Raw genomic sequence first — 19,998 nt, forward strand, 5'->3', positions numbered from 1 at the left:
TTGAGGCTGCAGTGAGCTAGGACTGTACCACTGCACTCCAGGCTGGGTGACAGAGTGAGACTCTGACTCAAACAGAAAGAAAAAAAAAAAAGGCCAGGTGTGGTGGCTCACGCCTGTAATCCTAACACTTTGGGAGGCTGAGATGGGTAGATTGCCTGAGCTCAGGAGCTCGAGACCAGCCTGGGCAACACGGTAAAACCCTGTCTCTACTAAAAACAACAACTAGCTGGGCGTGGCAGCATGAGCCTATAGTCCCAGCTACTTGGGAGGCTGAGGCACGAGGATTGCTTGATGCTTGAACCCAGTAGGCGGAGGTTGCAGTGAGCACAGATTGCGCCACTGTACTCCCACCTGGGTGATAGAGTGGCAAGACTCCGTCTCCAAAAAAAACAAAAACAAAAAAAAAGGCTTAGGAGTCAAAACCATATCATATTTTATATTTTGGCTCTAAACCTTACTATACGTGGTAACCTTGGGCAGTTATTCACCCTGTCTGAATAACAGCATGCTCATCTCCAAAGTGGACATTTTCGAGTTTCAAGGAGCATCAGATGAGCTACTACAGACAAAAGTGTTGTTAGCTGGAAAGTGAAGCACATGTGTGAGTTCTGACAACCTATCACTACACTTAACACATAAATCTTCCAAATAGAAGGGAAAATTACCTCGAGGATGTCTCATTTATCTCTTAGCCACTTCCTCTATAAATTACTGTAACATAACAAGATCTTCAAAAATAAATAACAGTAACAGTAATGTAAGCTAACATGTAACTCAGTATTTACTCTGTACCAGTCACCGCACTATTACACACAATTCATGGAATCTCTTTTTAGTCTCATTACAGAACCAACCATGCAACAAGGTTCAGAACTTTCAGCCCCACCCCTCCTCCCATCTCTCGGGAGGGCAGAGGGGCTGGAGATTGGGCCAATCACCAACAGCCAATGATTTAATCAATCATCCCTATGTAATAAAACCTCCATAAAATCCTCTAAATGAAGGGGTTTAGAGAGCTGCTGGGTTAGTGAACATATGCCATCTTGTGTGTCTAGCTTCTTTCACTTAGCATTAATGTTTTAAATGTTCACCCATATGTAACATGTATCAATATTTCATTCACATTCAGCATTGTGGCTGAACAATGTTGCATTTTGATATACCACATTTTGTTTAACCTTTTATCAGCTGATGGGTATTTGGGTGTTTCCGTGTTTTGTCTATTGTAAATAATGCTGTTATAAATATTGATGTACACATTTTTATTTAAATAATTCTATGTTTAACTTTCTGAGAAATTCCCAAACTGTTTTCCAAAGAAGTTGCACCATTTACATTCCTACTGGCAATGCATTGGTTGCACTCTTCCCACATCCTCACCAAGATTTTTTTGGTTTTAATTACAACAATCCCAGTGGGTGTGAAGTGCTATTTCATTGAGGTTTTGATTTGTACTTATCACTGACTAATGATGTTGAGCACCTTTTCACGTGTTTTTCTGGCCATTTGTGTGTGTGGGTGTGGGTGTGTATAATTTTTTTAATATACAGAGTCTTGCTTTGTTGCCTAGGCTGGAGTACAGTGGTGTCATTATGGCTCACTGCAGCGTTGATCTCCTGGGCTCAAGCGATCCTCCCACCTTGGCCTCCCAAGTAGCTGGGAATATAGGCGTGCACCGCCACACCTGGGTAATTTTTTATTTTTATTTTTTGTAGAGACAGGGTCTCCCTGTGTTGCCCTGGCTGGTCTCGAACTTCTGGGTTCAAGTGATCCTCCTGCCTCGGCCTCCTAAAGTGCTAGGATTATAGGTGTGAGCCAGCACACCTGGACTGTTGTTGAGTTTTTTTTATATATTCTGGATATCAGACTCTTATCAGAAAAATGTTTTGTAAATATTTTCCCCTATTCTGTGGGTTGTCTTTCACTTTCTTGATAATATACTTCCATGAACAAAAGTTTTTAATTTTGAAGTCCAATTTATATTTTTCTTTGGTTTCCTGTGCTTACTTTGTCTGCTATGACACATTTACTAAGCGTTTATTAAATGAATGAATATGACTTTGAGCAAAATACTGATCCTTTCTGAGCTACAATTTCTTGAGTGTTGGGAATATTAAATGAGAAAACACATGTAAAGAACTTAGAGGCAGGGCCTATATAATTGGTCCTAGAAAATAAGCTCTCGGTAAATGTTAGCTATTATTGTTATTATCTGTAAAATGACAGATAATAAAGCAATGTTTATAAATGCTGTTAACTCTGCAGGTCATAACGACACTTGTGAGGAGGTAAAAGGAGCAGGTGAACTGGAGGATATGTCTGTTTGGAAAGCAGCATGTTACCGACAATGTTCGTGTCTGAAATTGAGCAGTAATTAGTGTGAGTGAGCTGAAATGGGTTGGAAACAGTTACAAGCCCTTCTTTTCTGCTCCCTTTATTTATTTCTCCATTGTAGTAGCTTCATCCACACTGAAGTGTCATGACTATTATCACCTGGGCAAATTCACTGTTGAGTACCAGCTGACTTTGTACTGAAAATCACTTTAGGAACTGAAGTAAGTACTGAGAAGAATAAATCTTAAAAACAAAACAAAACAAAAAAACACCTAAGTACAGAATGCTTAACAGGTCCACACAATATGCCTATTAAGAGTTTTGAGGAACTGACTGAAGTAGAAAAGAATAAAGGAAACGACTCTGGCTTCTTGCTATGATAGAGTTCTTCGGGTTCAACCGTGGAGTAACTTTTAGTTGAATCCCCTTATAACATGGTTCTACTACTTGATGTCTTAGAACATCTCTCTCCCTACAAGGTTTTTACTGTGTAGGGTTTTCTTCTGATGATCTCTCTCTGACCTAGGGGACATTCTTCTACCAGATTGCAAACTGGTAACAAAATCCTAGCTATCCACCAAGTTCAATGACAAGTCCCACCACTTCCTTCAAGGTGCTAGTACCTTCTCCTCAGTCCTCCTGGTCAGGTGTCTCTCTTCCTGTTTTTTTTTTCTTTTGAGACGGAGTTTTGCTCTTGTTGTCCAGGCTGGAGTGCAATGGCGCGATCTCGGCTCACTTCAACCTCTGCCTCCTGGATTCAAGCGATTCTCCTGCTTCAGCCTCCCAAATAGCTGGGATTACAGGTATGCGAAACCACACCTGGCTAATTTTGTACTTTGAGTAGAAACGGGGTTTTGCCATGTTGGTCAGGCTGGTGTTGAACTCCTGTAATCTAATAAGCCACCTGCCTCAGACTCCCAAAGTGCTGGGATTACAGGCGTGAGCCACCGCGCCCAGCCGTCTCTCTTCCTTTTGATGCTCCATGCTACTTGTCACTGTCCAGCCCCATTATGATTAATAATGGATCCGACTTACTTCCTATACCTGGACAATTAACTCCTGAGGGGAAAAGCCTTGCTTTATCTCTATCCCAGAACTGGGCACAATACCTGATCTTTGGTAAAAGACTAATAAATATTTGCGGAAAGGAAAAAAGCAAAAAATAAGAGAATAAAGGGAGGATGCATTAGCTATAGAAGTTAGAATCACCATTACTAGCAAAGGCTAATATACGGGTACTTTACAAAGCATCTTCTATTTTGAAAAACTCTTGTTTGTGTAGGCCAAACTCTTCTTTATAAACTTACAGAATTTAACGTGAAAATAGATTTCTAAAGTCAGGTGAAATCAGTTTTGCTGCCAAAGTATTGCAGAATTCAGGAGACTGAGAGATTCACTTATTTCTTTAAAACTTTCAAAGGAATTAAATGTTTCCAGGAAAACTAAATTTGATGAAAGATAAAAAAATTCCACCCAATACTAAAATCAGGGACCATTACAACACAGGCCAAAGTTTCGTAACTGCCCAACCACACTACAAAGCCAAAAGCAAGTTAGTTAATCCAGGTCTTCAGTAAACAAACTTAAGGTGAAAACTGTTTCTACTTCAATATATTATTTTTATTTTTGAAAGACACTTATATAAGGTAGAATTTACTTTGAAAAAAAGTTAACATCATCAAATTTATGTAAACAACAATTTGATCATCAAAGAGGTTTTCCTTGAGAAATATCCTAGACAATAAAATATATAAATAAATAATTTTAAATGCCACTTAGAATCATCACAGCTGTCAACACATACAAGGTTGCAGGCACTGGGCTAAGCGCTCCATATGCATTCTCTTTTTCACTTTTTACAGCCTTACAAAAACCCTAAGGTGGCTGCTACAGAACCGTAACCCAACTTGACAAGTGAGTATACTGAAGTTTAGTGAAGTACCTGATTAAGAATATAGTTACCTAGCTGCAGAGCCAAAATGTGGACTCATCTAATTTGTCTAACCCAAGCTTTGTGCTTTTGCCATAATATTAACACTGACCTCCTTAAATGTTTTAGTTGAATACAGGTATCTTTCTAAATATAACTATTGAAAAGAATAAGAAACATCAAAGGAAATTATGAATTTAACTTTTTTGAGAGTATTTTATCTAGTCTAAATGACCTTTACATTATTATGCTTATGAGAGCTGTCCATTCCACTTCTGGAAGGTCCTTGCATTATTTTCTGTATAACTTCCATCAACGAATACAGACTTAACTAATACAGACTTTACTTTTCTGTTAGCGTCTGTATGTGTAGCTGGCACACCTTCACACACAGACTCTACCAGAAAACCCATGAAAGTTAACCCAATAAGTAAACAAGCAAATGTGGCACCACAGAATCATAAACATAATAAAAAGATAACCCTGCAATATAGGCAAACAAAAATGGTGCCAGTGTAGAACAACGGATATCTCTCAAAATATAACACCAATTATATAGGAATTCATGTACAAATGCAAAGTATTCTTAATGCCCAAACTATTTAAATTCACTTAATTTAGATGAAACAAAACAAAACCGAAGACTCCAGGTGGAAATACATGGTGCAAATGGTGCAATAATAGGCCAAGGCGGGCAGATCACGAGGTCAGAAGATCAACGCCATCCTGGCCAACATGATGAGACCCTGTCTCTACTAACAATACAAAAAAAAATTATCTGGGTGTGGTGGTGTGCGCCTGTCATGCCAGCTACTGGGGAGGCTGAGGCAGAAGAATTGCTTGAACCTGGGAGGCGGAGATTAGAGTGAGCTGAGACTGCACCACTGCACTCCAGCCTGGCAACAGAGTGAGACTCTGTCTCAAAGGAAAAAAAAAAAAAAGGCAAAATGCCAAGTAAGAGAGTCAGGGAAGGGGGTCATCAGAAAGGACTCTTTAGTGGCAGGGGATCATGCATCTGTAATAAGAGCTCCACAGGCGATAAAATTTAGGAAGAAGTATTTGTAAGTATTTGTCTTCTTGTAAGGAAGACAGTATTTTTAAGCCCTAACTTGAGCTACTGATTTGCATAAAACACTGAAGATGGAAGACACTATTTCTTATCCATTTATCTGAAAAAGGTCATTATATCACTTTATTTCATCACGAGATGAAGAAAAGATATGAAGAGGATTAAGACAAATAGTGAGGTACAGGGGGCAGTAATTGCGCTCATAACAATGCTTGCAATATTCTACTCACTTGCACTGTGCATGGTAATACTTTATAAGATTCTGCAGCAGATCCACACCCTTTTTGGTCTTGATTTCATTAACTTTAATGAGATACTGTGAAAATAAAACAGGGTTTTATGTTGATTAATTCCAGATAGGGCTCTTAACATCACCCCTGAACCTGCACAAGTTACCAAGCCTTGGTGTCCTTCAGACAGTTTAGAGAATGCTGATTTTGCAGTCACAAAGTGTTCAAAACAAATTGACTAGAGGGTTAGCATTTTATAAATTCTTTTATGATTAGTTTACTCAACAAGCAGAAATAAAACACAGCAAAACATTCTAGAATTATTATTTCCCCTTGGTGCAGTGGATCTCAAACGTATAGTTTATGTGGTCAAAAACCTGAAAGATTGTTTTTTGCAGAAAGTAAATAGAACAGCATTCTCATCAAATAATATACCATAGGATATTTAAACTTCAGGAAAAAGAGGTGAATCAGAAAGAATTTTTACTACTCAAAAATTAAAGAATAAAAATAAGAATAACCCACTAATTTATTCAGGTAACTAAACACAGTAGTGTACTTGTAGTGTGTACTGGTCAAGATTTTCTACTGACAGTTTGCTGCTTGCTCACTTGTTTTTATTGTGTGAAAAGGTTCATGAGAACACAAACTCAAGGAGCCAAAGGGTTATGAAACAGAAAAAAGAAAGAGAGAGAGACAAAGAGAAAGAGAGAGAGAGAGGTGAGCGAGAAGGAAAGAGAGAGGGAAGGAAGGAAGGAACGGAGGAAGGGAGGGAGGGCAAGGGGAAGGAGAAGGGGAAGGGGGAAAGAGAAAGAGATGGAGGGAAGAAAGAGAGAGAGAGGAAGGAAGGAAAAGGAAAGGGGAAAAAAATCTAGGAGAGGAAAAAAATTTGAGAAAGTTCTCCACTTTTATTATTTTCTGAAAACTGCAAAAGAAACTCTTACTCAACAGCAGTGTCAGAACAGGTTGGTTTCTAGGTCAAGAAGTGTTCATGTCCAATTGGAATTCAGTTTGAGAACCACTGCTCTAAGTTTAAGGCAGCATGCTTTTTGTTGCATTTTTTCGTGAAATCGACTGACAACTTCATTTGAGTTTTCATTCAAACTGGACATATGGTTAAAAAAACATGCTCTAAACACACACCAATAAAACTTAATATTCACCAGTGTTACCTCACCAATGTTTTCCTCCCACAACCACTCACAAGCAACATTAAGGTTCTCACCAAAGAATCCTGTTTTGGCTTAAACAGCCCCATAGGGCCAAGGCTCAAAATATGAGACAACAGTGCAATGGCAGGTTCCCAAAAGGCTTGGAGAAAAATGGAGATTAGAATCCTTAAGAAACAGTTTCCTCTCTAATAATCAAACACAGTCTGCCTTTAAGCATAAAGACTGCTGACTAGCAGGAAAAGATCATAGTTGTTATAATTCTAGGCAAATGATGGAAAAGTCCATTCTTACTTCACACATTTGGAGCTGAAAGAGGCGCCTTTCCTTCTCCATTTCTTCCGCAATCTCAGCTCCTGTTATCTCTGTGCGGATCATTCCATGTTGTTTTGCGTGCTCTCTTTTCTCTTTCTCAATTTTTGTACTGTAATTAAAGCCAATGTCATTATTTTAAAAAAAATATACACTCATGTACAATACCAACAGTAGACCCTAATACAAACTATGGATTTGGGGTGACGATGTGTCTATGTAGGTTCATCAGTTTTATCAATTGTACCACTCTGGTGGGAGTCAGTGATAAAGGGGGAGGCTGTGCATGTGTGGGGGGCGGGAGCATATGGGAACTCTCTGTATCTTCTGCTCAAGAAGGAAGTCTACTAAAAACAAACCACACTCATGTCTTCCCATTAACAAGAGCCACTGATTATTAATTCCTAAAGTTAAGAGGCAAGAATTCTTAAGTTGGTACAATCAATCAGAAGTAAAAGCCTACATTCAAAGAGAACACACACACCGTATGGATTTTCATATGGGAAACGTCTTACATTTTTCCTTTGGTCTTACATATGACAGATTCATATACATTCCCTTACATTTTGGTAGGCATGAAGAAATTTTGATAGTTTAACCTATTGTTGGGTAAAGCACTTTATAATAAAAAAGAATCAGAAAGTTGGAGACATGAGGCTTTCCTTGAATATCGACAGCTTGCAAGACTTCAATTATTTCAATTATTTAAAGTATATAATGGGTCTTTGTGGGTATGCACAAAATTTAGTCAAAGGTAATTTCCAACATTCCTCTAAACTTGAGCTATTTCCACATTCCAAGAACACATTTTAATCAGTCAACCACTTGTCACTGGACTGTACAAAATTCAGAAGAAATCCCAATTTGGAATCCTATGAAAATGTTCTTCTGTGTGTGGGGAGGGGGCCAGGGGAAACGAGGTGATAAAGAAGAAAGGCCCACATTAAACCTATAGTAGCTGATGCTAGTGCTCGGCTCTGATAGATGATACTCTGGTAATAATACCAATGATTATAGCCTGCTTTCTAAAAATCATTAACTTGAAAATGGACTTCTTTTTATTTTATTTTTATTTTTTTAATTTATTTTTTCTTTTTTTAAAAAAAATATGGAACGCTTCACGAATTTGCGTCTCATCCTTGCGCAGGGGCCATGCTAATCTTCTCTGTATCGTTCCAATTTTAGTATATGTGCTGCCGAAGCGAGCACGAAAATGGACTTCTAATTTCAGAAACAACCTGTAATTTCTAGTTGTGAATGCAAAGACTAACTGATTTAACCTTCAAGTCTTCTTTAAGTTATGGTGGTGGTAGGGTAAACCAACCCTGAAGAAAGCCAACATCCTTACCTATACACAGACGCAGTGGAAAATCCACCAATCAAGCCAATGAAAAACCTACTTATAAACCCAGTTGGGATTGACTCTAATACCTTAATGCTATTATATTTAAGAAACTCTTTAATCATGCCACCTTGGCAGTCAAAGAGGCATAACAGGGATTTTAACAGAAAGAGAATAAATCTCAGCTCTTTCTCCACTGATGTGGGTGGGAAGAGAAGAAATATGGAGGGACAGGCATAACTTAATAATAAGCCTTTCAATTTACCATGGTGACTTAAACATACATGTCTTTATTTCTTCTTCCTCCAGTGATCCCACTAAAATGAGAGTAAAGGCGTAAGAACAGATAATCTCCCAAAGACAAGAAGAATTGAAGACAAAAAAAGGATGACAGAATTCAACAAATATTTGGAAGAGCAAGGCCGAAGAGAGAAGGAGAGTACCTCAAACTATAGGGTTCTCTGTCTCCCTCACTTACATAGCTTCCAAAAATGCCACCATACGTGATTACTAAGCAGGAGCCTGAAAGAACTGCAAGGCTCTGAGACAAACCTCAGATACTGACATTTGGAAAACCCCTAATAAAAGAGCTGCCTTCACATCCTAAAACTTGAAAACTAAAAAGAAGGCTTTCTGCTTTCTTGCAGAAAGCAGATCTCTAATGATGCATACAAGCTTTTAGTCTTTGGGTACCTCGCTCTGAAATATGAATGCACCCAAAGATTGTAAGTCTCCAAAATGAAAGTGAAACTATTAATAACAAAAGGGGGAAGGTTGGGAAGGAACCAGAGGCAATAAGGAAGCAGATAAAACATTTTACAAAATGTCATTAAATCTTCAGCTAAAATATTGCATCCACGAAACAAGAAACAGAAACTATAAAAAGGCAAAAGAAAAAAAAACCCCAATTGAGCAAAAGAGCTCTTAGAAATTTAAAATGACAGCCAAAATAAAAAAGCTAACTGAAACAGTGGGGAAAAAAACACTGAAAAAATAACCTAAAATATAATACAAATAGAACAGAAAAGAGAAGAAAATTGTAAGAACAGTCTAGGAAGTCAAACATTATATAATGAAAATTCCAGAAAGAGGAAAAAAAGAAAAAACAGGAGGAATTACAAGAAGTTTCCGGGAGTGATGAACTAAAACTTGTAAACAGAAAAATTGCAAACATAATGCACATACCGTGGCACTTGAAGACTCTTCGTAAAACCTTTTAAGAGACTTACATTCTCTAACCGAAAATAAATGAAACAAACAACAACCACGTATCACGTACAAATAAATGGGAATCAGAAAGGTATCAGATTTTTTTTTTATTAGCAACACTGGAAAGTAGAAAACAATGGAACAATCCCTTCAACATTTTGAGATAAAATTATTATTATTGTTGTTATTATTTTTGAGACAAAGTCTCACTTTGTTGCCCAGGCTGGAGTGCAGTGGTTCGATCTCCGCTCACTACAACCTCTGCCTCCTGAGTTCAAGCGATTCTCCTGTCTCAGCCTCCTGAGTAGCTGGGACTACAGGAACCCGCCACCACACCCAGCTAATTTTTGTATTTTTTAGTAGAGACAAGGTTTTGCCACATTGGCCAGGCTGGTCTCAAACTTTCAACCTCAAGCGATTTGCCCACCTCGGTTTCCCAAAGTGCTGGGACCACAGGCATGAGCCACCGTGCCTGAAAATTATTATAAAATCAGTATCTTATATTTGGCCAAACTATCACTTTTTGTGGTGGCAGAATGAAGGTAATTTTGGAAATATAAAATCTCAAATCTTTGCCTCCTTTAGAGCTGTTCTCTGAAAACTACTGGAGGTAATGGGCCACCAAAATATGGAACTATACTAGTCAAGAGGAAGTAGATTTAAAACTAAAGAGAGTCAAATGCCATCCCAGGATGGCAGCTGTACTGCTGATCTAAAGAGCTCTGGAAAGGGATGTCTCCAGGAAAGAAGAAACTGACACAATTTAATACTAACAGATATATAATCATTCTAATAAAATACATAATGTACTTTATAAACAGAAATATTATTGACAGGTGTCTGACATCTGCTGGAGCAGATAAAAATTCACAGAAATTCACATAGAACTAAGCAAATGAAGAAATGAGGCAATTATGTCATTAAGAAAAAGCACACAACTGTACTCTAAGAACAGAAATTCAATCCTATTCTACCATTCAGACTAGCAATGAATGCTTATACCTATAAAAATGTAAACACTGAAACTAGTTTAATAAAAAATTGTTCTATTAACCATAATGGATGAACGAGGGTGCGAAAGTGATTGGGTGTCTGTGCAAGGGAATGTAATCCTCGTCTACCACACCGATACATCACAGCTAAAGCTAGAAAGAGCAAGAGAATACTGAGGAACGTGTAGATAAGTCAGGAAGCAGGTAAGAGTTGGAAAAAGGGGAGGGACTAACAGGATCAAGAGGGGCAGGCAGACGGCCATTGTGTTTCCGTTAGAAGCACGTTTGTTGCCTACTTAATATTTTCCCTGTCATGATTTGTAAAGAACCCTGTACCATTAGGTATGACATAAAATCACTGAGTTTAGATTGTGGAGGACAATAAAGATAAGTGAGAAGTGCTACAAAGGGTACCTGGTCCATCCTAGAATGCTCTGTTCTATGATCAACTTTAACAATGTTGAAGCCACTGTTATTTGGGGTTTCCGTTACATGCTTTCAGAGTAAGTCTTAACTAGTAAAAGTACTATCTGATGTTTTAGTTTATGTACATTTATCATTTTGATCAAATGAAATTTGATTCTTAAAAAACTTAGTAGAAACTATTTATTGTGTGACTTCCCTATGCTAAACACTGTGACAACCGCTTCAACACAGTACCTTACCTTGTCCTCACAAAAACCCTGAGAAGTAGGTAATTTTTATATTATTTTATGGCTAAGGATCATCAAAATTAAGTATTTTGGCTCAAGGTCACAAAACTAGCAATGATTTCTAAGCCTGTGATCTAAATCATTACAAACTTCACCGCCTCCAGAGTTCTAAATGGAAGACCGCAGAAAACGTCCAGCCTTCTCCATTATCAAAACTAATAAATGAACTTTTTTGTGTAGAGTCATTTTGTTTTCTGTAACTTACAACCACATGAGTCCCAGTACATCAAAGAGACAAATGCTTGTTTTCTTTCTTTCCTGCACCACTCTACTTCAGTGACAAAGAAGTCTCTTAGGAAAATTGTTGACAGGGATTTACTAAGCAAACAAACAAAACCTGCTTTCATAAGGTCTTAAATTCAGGATCCACTCAACTTGCTATTCTTGTTATACATTTCCAGGATAATTCTTTTATTTCTTCAATGAAATAGTACATAAACTATGAGTCATTAGGCACTGGTAGAATAACACCATATATAAGAATAATGTGGTTGTGGTCTTCACCAAATTTAGATTGTAGAGGACAATACAGAAAAATGAACAGCCAGGCCGGGCACGGTGGCTCACGCCTATAATCCCAGCACTTTGGCCGAGGCGGGTGGATCACTTGAGGCCAGGAGTTTGAGACCAGCCTGGCCAATATGGCAAAACCCTGTCTCTACTAAAAATACAAAAAATTAGCTGGGTGTTGGTGGCGGGTGCTTGTAATCCCAATTACTCGGGAGGCTGAGGCAGAAGAATCGCTTGAACCCAGGAGGCAGAGGCTGCAGTGAGCTGAGATCGTGCCACTGAACTCCAGCCTGGGAAACAAGAGTGAAATTCTGCCTCAAAAAAAAAAAAAAGAAAAGCCAGACAAGTTCATATGTTGAGTGAGAAGTACAGGGAAGAGCACCTGTACCATCTTAGAATGCTTTATATTCTAAGTCATTTATAATACTAAACACCAGATACTTCTAGGTCTTCAGCCAACAGAGACTTAAAAAATATAAATACAGTCGTACTACCTAATATTGGTAGTACTTTGGTTGACAAAGCACATATTATATGTTTTCTTGTTCCTATGTCCTACAAAGAAGACATATTCTACAAGTGTAGAACAAGGTTTTTTTCTTCCCCCTTTGTCCTCCCATTTTCTAAGTACTAATTCTATTCCATTCCAAGTTCATGCACTGTTGTCTCTGGGCAGGGGCAGTACTTAGCTTACAAGTTGAGTACTCATGACCCACTTTTCATACAGAAAGACTCATAGCCCACAGCATTCATTTATCAGTTGACCATTTTAAGAACCTTTTTGTTCTCTGCTGCATTTAGAACTGTCAATGTATGGATATATTCCTAAGACAGCAAGCCCCTAACAATGCACTTTTCACATAATTACAAAAGTAGTTTGGGAAAAACATATTTAATCCTGAATTTGTTTTTCTTTTGCTTGTTTTTATCCTGCTGCTACTGCTGCCTACAGAAATGTTTTATTCTCTTATGTTTATAGTTGTCGAAGACTTTTATTAAAAGCTTTAAAAATACCTATCTCCTCCCACCCCACCCTCCTGCTTGGTGTTACAAATGTCTCAGAGTAATAATAATAAAGGAACGTGGTATGATACACACAGTATCAAGATGGGCCCAGCACCTTGCAAAGTGCTTATTGCCCTAATCCCTAACAAGAACTCCATGAGGCTGGTGGTCTGACCTCAGTGCCCATGCTATGCTGAGGCCCTGTGGTCAGACAGACCTGGAGTGAACGTTAGCTGGACACGTAACTAGCTTTCTAGCCTTTCACGAGCCCCTAAGCCTCTCTAGGTTTCAGTTTCCCTGATGTATATAAACAGAGAGTAAAGTTGTACAGATAGTTTCCTGTGAAGAGGTCATACATGCAAAAAACACTTAGTGCAGGTCCTGGCAGGCACCAAGATGTCACAGTATTAGCTGTTACTTTTATTATTTCCCAATTGTTAAACTATACAGAAACATAAATGGTCCATAATTACATGCTATCTATAATGACAGCCATAGCCCTATAACTTGATAGTACCAGCAGCCGTAAATGCCAAAACAACTGATAGTAAAAGTACCTCTCCCTTCAGACAAATAGCACAGGAGATGCAACCACTTAAGGTCAGTGTACCCAACCTCTTAGCCCTAATAAGGATATGCTAGAGGATATACTAAACAGGTTTTTGTTGAGAAGTTATTAGTTAAGGGCTCTGTCCTTTTTCCAGTTAAGTTTTTTTTGTTCAAAATTCACAACAGTATTAAAAAACAAACAAAAACTAAACAAAAAACCACTTACAACTTTGTCTCATAATCTTTCCAGGCTTTGTCAAATGGCTTCTTGAGATCGCGTCTTTGTCTGGAATGAGTGCAGTGGTGAATCACAGTCATGCCTTGAATCCAGGTCAATCGATTTCCCACCTCAGTTCCTGAGTACCACCACCCCTGGCTAATTTTTGCACTTTTTCTGTACAAAAATTATTATGATGTTGCCCAGGCTGGTCTTGAACTCCTGGGCTCAAGCGATTTACCCGCCGCCATGGTCTCCCAAAGTGCTCGGATTATAGGCATGACCACTGTGCCTGGCCAACATCACACCATGTATTATATACACAAGAAGCCTGAGAGAGGAAAGAAGGGTGAGCGCCCTGGTCATGCTGATGAAGCAGGAGCCCGAGGTTCAGAGAGGCTGCGTCCCCAGTGGTCACACTGTGGGAACCAAGACTCGGGCTTAGCTTCTCTCTCCCACCCATGGAGGACCTTCCCAATCTTCTTGAAAGTGCCTAATCTCATTCCTCTGTCAATACCATTATGTGAAGAGGCACATTTTTTCCAATGATCATTTTCCAAGAGCATTTTTAATGCCAAAAATGTTCAAAGAGTCTTTCAAATACAAGTACTACTATGATCTTAAAAGCGGAAAAAAAAAATCAATCCTTTCAAGTTAAAGTGAAAATCAAATTTCTGAACACTTACTCCTTTGACTCCCTTTAGGTCTCCTTTTAACAAAGAATCCAAGGTGAAGATCACATTGTGGCTCAGACCCTGGAGCTGAAAAAGCAAAGGGAAGATGGGAGATGGTTAAAAAATAAAGTCCACATGAACAATAAAGCCAGCTACTATTGACTGAGCATTTTCCACACACCAGGCTCTGTTGAAGGGCTTTCCATGTATTATTTCATTGAACCTGCATGACACCTCTGTAGGTTAGGTGACATAATTGTCACCACTTTGCAGCTGAAGGAACAGAGGTGGAATCATTTGTGCAGAACCATAAAGCATGTGAGTGAGGGGCTAAGATTTGAATTTACGCAGTGTAGGCTGGGCATGGTGGCTCGCTTTGGGAGGCTGAGGCAGGTGGATCACTGGAGGTCAGGAGTTTGAGACCAGCCTGGCCAACATGGGGAGACACCGTCTCTGCTAAAAATACAAAAGTTAGGCAGGTATGGTGGTGTGCAACTGTAGTTCCAGCTACTTGGGAGGCTGAGGAAGGAGAATCATTTAAACCTGGGAGGCGGAGGTTGCAGTGGGCCGAGATCATGCCACTGCACTCCAGCCTGAGTGAGAGAGACTGTCTCAAAAACAAACAAAAAAGAAAATAAAATTGAATTTAGGCAGTGTAGCTCCAGAGCTTGTTCTTAAACACTATACTACAGTACACGTATATGTGTACAAATAATTTCTCAAATCACTTTAGCACTTCCATTAACACCTCTGCCAAAATTGTAGCTCTTATGGTGAATTTTCTTCAACTGCTTCTGTCAGAGTAAGGAGGGCTTTTCCCATTTCCTTTTCACATTTTTTAATAGCATGTATCATTATCTGAAATTACTGTGTTTGGGTTTTTTTTGCTCAGATTTATCTTTTAATTTTTAGTTTTTATGGATACACAATAGTTGTATTTATGAAGTACATGTGAAATTTGATACAAGCGTACAATGTATAATGATCAAATCAGGGAACTAGGGTTTCCATTACCTCAAGCATTTATCATTTCTTTGTGCTAGAACATTTCAATTCCATTCTAGTTATTCTGAAATATATAATAAAAATCATTAACTACAGTCACACTGCTATGCTACCTAACACTAGACTGTGTTACTTCTATCTAACTGTATTTTTGTACCTAATAACCAATCCCTCTTTATTCCCTCCTCCCCACTATCCTTCTCAGCCTCTGGTAACCATCATTCTATTCTCTATGTCTATGAGATCAATCTTCTTTTTTAGCTCCCACATGAGACAGAACATGCAATACTTGTCTTTCTGTACTTGGCTTATTTCACCTAACATAATGTTGGATCTATTTTGTGGCAAGTGGCATGATTTTGTTTTTTTATGGCTGAAAAATATTCCATTGTGTGTATATACTGTATTTTCTTTATCTACTCAACTGTTGATGGACACTTAGGTTGACTCTGTATCTTGGCTACTGTGAATAGTGCTCCGATGAACATGGGAGTACGGGTTATCTTGTTGATAAGCTGATTTCTTTTCTTTTGGGTATATACCCAGCACTGGGATTCCTGGATCTTATGGTAGTTCACTTTTTAGTTTTCTGAGGAGGCTCTATACCATTCTCCATAGTGGTTGTACTAATTTATATTACCACCAACAGCGTATGAGGGTTCCCCTTTCTCTGCATGCTTGCTAGCATCCATCACTGTTTTTTTTTATAAAAGCCATTTTAACTGGCGTGAGATGATATTTCACTGAAGTTTTGATTCGCATTCCTCTGATGATTAGTGATGTTGAGCATTTTTTAATAAACCTGTCGGCCATCTGTAGGTCTTCTTTTGAGAAATATCTATTCGGATCTTTTGCCCATTTTAAAACTGGATTTTTTTCCTATGTGTTATTTGAGATCCTTATATATTCTGGTTATTAGTCCTTTGTCATATGGGTAATTTGCAAATATTTTATCCTATTCTGTGGGTTGTCTCTTCACTTTGTTGACTGTTTCCTTTGTGGTGCAGAAGCTTTTTAACTTCATATGATCCCACTTGCGTTTGCTCATTTTTGCTTTGGTTGTCTGTGCTTCTGAGGTCTTTCTCAAGACATCTTTGCTGAGAGCAATGTGCTGGAGAATTTCCCCCAAAGTTTTCTTCTGGTAGGTTCACAGTTTCAGGTCCTAGATTTAAGTCTTTAATCCATTTGGATTTGATTTTCGTATGTGGTGAGAGACAGGGTCTAGTTTTATTCTGCTAAATATGGATATCCAATTTTCCCAGCACCATTTATTGAAGAGGATATTCTTTCCCCAATGTATGTTCTCGGTGCCTTTGTCAAAAATAAGTTGACTGTGAGTATGTGAATTTATCTCTGGGTTCTCTATTTGGTTCCACTGATTTATGCATTTATTTTTATTTTTATTTTTTGAGACAGTCTCACTCTGTCACCCAGGCTGGAGTGCAGTGGCATGATCTCTGCTCACTGCAATCTCTGCCTCTTAGGTTCAAGCGATTCTCCTGCCTCAGCCTCCTGAATAGCTGGGATCACAGGCATGCATCACTACATCTGGCCAATTTTTGTATTTTTAGTAGAGACGGGGTTTCACCATATTAATCATGCTGGTCTCAAACTCCTGACCTCGTGATCCACCCACCTCAGCCTCCCAAAGTGCTGGGATTACAGACGTGAGACACCGCACCTGGCCTATGCATCTGTTTTTATGCCAGCATCATGCTGGTTTGATTACTACAGCTTAGTAGTATAATTTGAAGTCAGGTAATGTGATGCCTCCAGCTTGTGTATCCTGTCTCCCTCACTAGTACACAACCTCGATGGGGACAGGGACTTTGACTTTTCTGTTCATAGCTATATCCTTAATGCCTAGATTCCATTAAAAAGATAAGATATTTAGGAAGTGCAATCTATAGCCGGGAAATAGTTTTTTTTTTCCCACTGCTCTGCAGCAGTGGCCTGAGTCTCCTTGATTTTAAGATGGTACAAAGAGGAATCTACAAAGGAGAAGGAGATGGAGATGGAGATGGAGATGCTACCCAGCTGCAGAGAAGAATGGCAGGAGGGAACCAAGGGAGGCAGAGTCAGGTGTGAAAGGAGTAACCAAAACAAGGACTGAGAAGAGTTTTTAACTACTTGTCTTCAAGGAGACCCCAAGTAATCTTGGTAAAATCAAGTTTTAGTAGCGTGGAACCCAAGACTGCAGAGACCTGCAGGACCAGATTATAGATGGAAAGGTTTGTGGGTCCCCTCACTCAAGAAATAATTTTACTCACACACAAGTGTATTCAATTGTCAGTCTGTCCATCCATCCATCATTAATAAGATATCTACTCTGTGCCACATACTACACTAGAAGCTTGATAGGCAAAGATGAATAAACACTGTTCCTACCTGTGGAGAGCTCGTATTCTAGGAACAGAGGCAGTCACTACACAGCCAACTCTACTGCATTATGCTATTATGTGTCAGTGGCAGAGGGAGAGAGTGGTGTGAGAAGAACCAATGCTGACTTGGAAGGGCTTTGTGCATGACTCTCTTAACCACATCTGTAAAGCAGAATATTATAACCTATTGCAAGCAGCTGTTGAGGATGGAATGAGTTAATATGTGTAAAAAGTGCTACCTTACTTCCTGATACCTAGGAAGTGTTGAATACATGTTTATTTTTTAAATGCTATGGGATGCTAAATACGAATAAGATAATGAGGGAGCAGAGAGGGGCGGGGAACAGGTTTTCCCCTTTTTGCTCTTAACTTCTCCCTAACCCTTTCCTGCTGTTTTCATCTTAGGCTTCCTGAAATTCTCAGTCATTCTACCTCTTTACTCTCCCTGAACACCAACTGATTTTACACACCGGAAGGTTTCCCAATGTGTGTCACCAGAGGGCTTCGCTGGTGACACACATCTAAGAAACAATCACTTCTTTCTTATTTCAAAGACAAAGGGATTTCTACCAAGACAATTCTGTCTGTGATTTTGCCAGCAATCACACACCAACAGCCTGGCTGGCATGCCAGAGAGCTACAGTCTGAGAGTCTACATTCTGTGAGGCTCTAAGACACTGGTTCTTAGGGCGTGGGGCAAAAATTAAAAAAATAAAAAATCTTAGCTGTTATAACTGCCTGTGGCCTTCTAAATGGCCACAGTACATAACTGATATCAACTATGTCTATTAGCTGTATTAAAATTTCATGGGGGGAGCGATAGGGGACCATGTCTAAAAAGGCTCTTGGGGAAAAGGAGGAAGGCTTTGGATCATAATGAGGAAAAAAAAGGCTGAGCAACACTAACTAGGTCTGAGACTGAAAAAATGAAGATTAATAGCACTCACCCTCTATTCTATATAGATAGCTGAAATAATTTGCTCTGAGTCCTCAATTTAATTCTTGAAGTACAATTCCCTAGTATCCTCCTATCCTGTGGGCCTTAGAAGTTTGGATGGATGGTGAGTAAGTAAAGTTGGGAGGCCTGACCCGCCTTCACTAGTCAAGCCATTGCCTACCTTTCCTCTGTTCACGGAGATCCTTACCTTATTTTTCTTCAAAGCACTTACCATCCCTATCCATTTGTATGTATGTTTGTTTCCCTATTTGTTGCTGTCTCCCCAGTTTGGTTGCCGGCTTGAGAGGGGTCCATATGCTCACTGCTATATTCCCAGAACTTAGAACACTGCCTAGCACAGAGCGAGTGCTCAAAAAATACTTGCAGAAGAAATGAAATACAGAATCGTTTGTGTACAAAGTTCTTCTCTACAGGGCTATCTATAACTGATGGAAAGTTACGTGCCTATCAATATGGCACTGGCTAAATAAATTACAGAGCTTCTAAACAACAGCCAAAAAAATGAGAAAGCTCTTTATGCTTCATTTTGAAAATATTTCCAAGATAAATATTTATGTGATAAAAGCAAGGTATAAAACATTACTTATGGTATGCAAGAATCTGCATAACAACGAGGAAAAAAGCCCAGGCGCGGTGGCTCACGGCTCTAATCCCACCACTTTGGGAGGCCGAGGTGGGCGAATCACTTGAGGTCAGGAGTTTGAGACCAGCCTGGCCAACATGGTGAAACCCTGCCTCTACTAAAAATACAAAAATTAGCCAGGCATGGTGGCACACATCTACAATCCCAGCTACTTGGGAGGCTGAGACAGGAGAATCGCCTGAACCTGGGAGGTGGAGGTTGCAGTGAGCAGAGATTGCGCCACTGCACTCCAGCCTGGGCGACAGAGAAAGACTCCACCTCAAAAAAAAAAAAAAAAAAAAAAAAAGTCTATGCTTTAGTTATTTCTGAAATAATACACAGAAATCTGTTGATACCAATTTCCTCCAGGGTTGGAAACTGGGCAAAGAAATAGGGTGGGAGAAGAGATTTTTGCATTAAAAAAATTGTAATATGTAATATATTGTTTATTTAAAAAGTCAAAAATTTAAAACAAAATATGAAAAGACAGTGATTATAAATAACCCCTTTTCAACTCTTTGTTCTAAATTATGGTTTGCATCAATGCCTCAAATCCTTTGTGAAATGAAGCAGAAAATTAAAGAAAATACTTATTAGTACCTTGATTTGAAGGCTGTATTATAAAATAACAATTAAAGAATTATGAAACTCTGCGGTTAGTACTGAATGTGCGGGTTGTTCCAAATAAAAAGTGCCTCAAACCATGTACTGACCACACACCAAACACACACAGTAAATTCTTTTTTTTAAAAAGTAGATATGGGGTCTTCCCTTGTT

General features: G+C 38.9%; 1 protein-coding gene and 1 non-coding gene across 4 annotated transcripts in view; both read right to left on the reverse strand.

Annotated features, from left to right (window-relative positions):
- ASAP1 (ArfGAP with SH3 domain, ankyrin repeat and PH domain 1) overlaps positions 1-19,998 on the reverse strand; it is a 387,469-nt gene that overhangs the window by 119,890 nt on the left and 247,581 nt on the right. For all 3 annotated transcript variants that reach the window (XM_058444654.1, XM_058444652.1, XM_058444653.1), the window contains 4 exons: positions 14,267-14,342; positions 13,591-13,639; positions 7,027-7,156; positions 5,564-5,649 (listed from right to left, as the gene is read on the reverse strand). In XM_058444654.1, the coding sequence (XP_058300637.1) occupies positions 5,564-5,649; positions 7,027-7,156; positions 13,591-13,639; positions 14,267-14,342 (341 nt within the window). The remainder of the gene's footprint in view (positions 1-5,563; positions 5,650-7,026; positions 7,157-13,590; positions 13,640-14,266; positions 14,343-19,998) is intronic.
- LOC116814071 (U6 spliceosomal RNA) lies at positions 8,147-8,253 on the reverse strand. The gene has a single exon (XR_004371156.1). It is a non-coding gene; the product is annotated as a U6 spliceosomal RNA (small nuclear RNA).

Source organism: Hylobates moloch, unplaced genomic scaffold (assembly GCF_009828535.3).
Source record: "Hylobates moloch isolate HMO894 unplaced genomic scaffold, HMol_V3 SCAFFOLD_9, whole genome shotgun sequence".
Classification (NCBI taxonomy): domain Eukaryota; kingdom Metazoa; phylum Chordata; class Mammalia; order Primates; family Hylobatidae; genus Hylobates; species Hylobates moloch.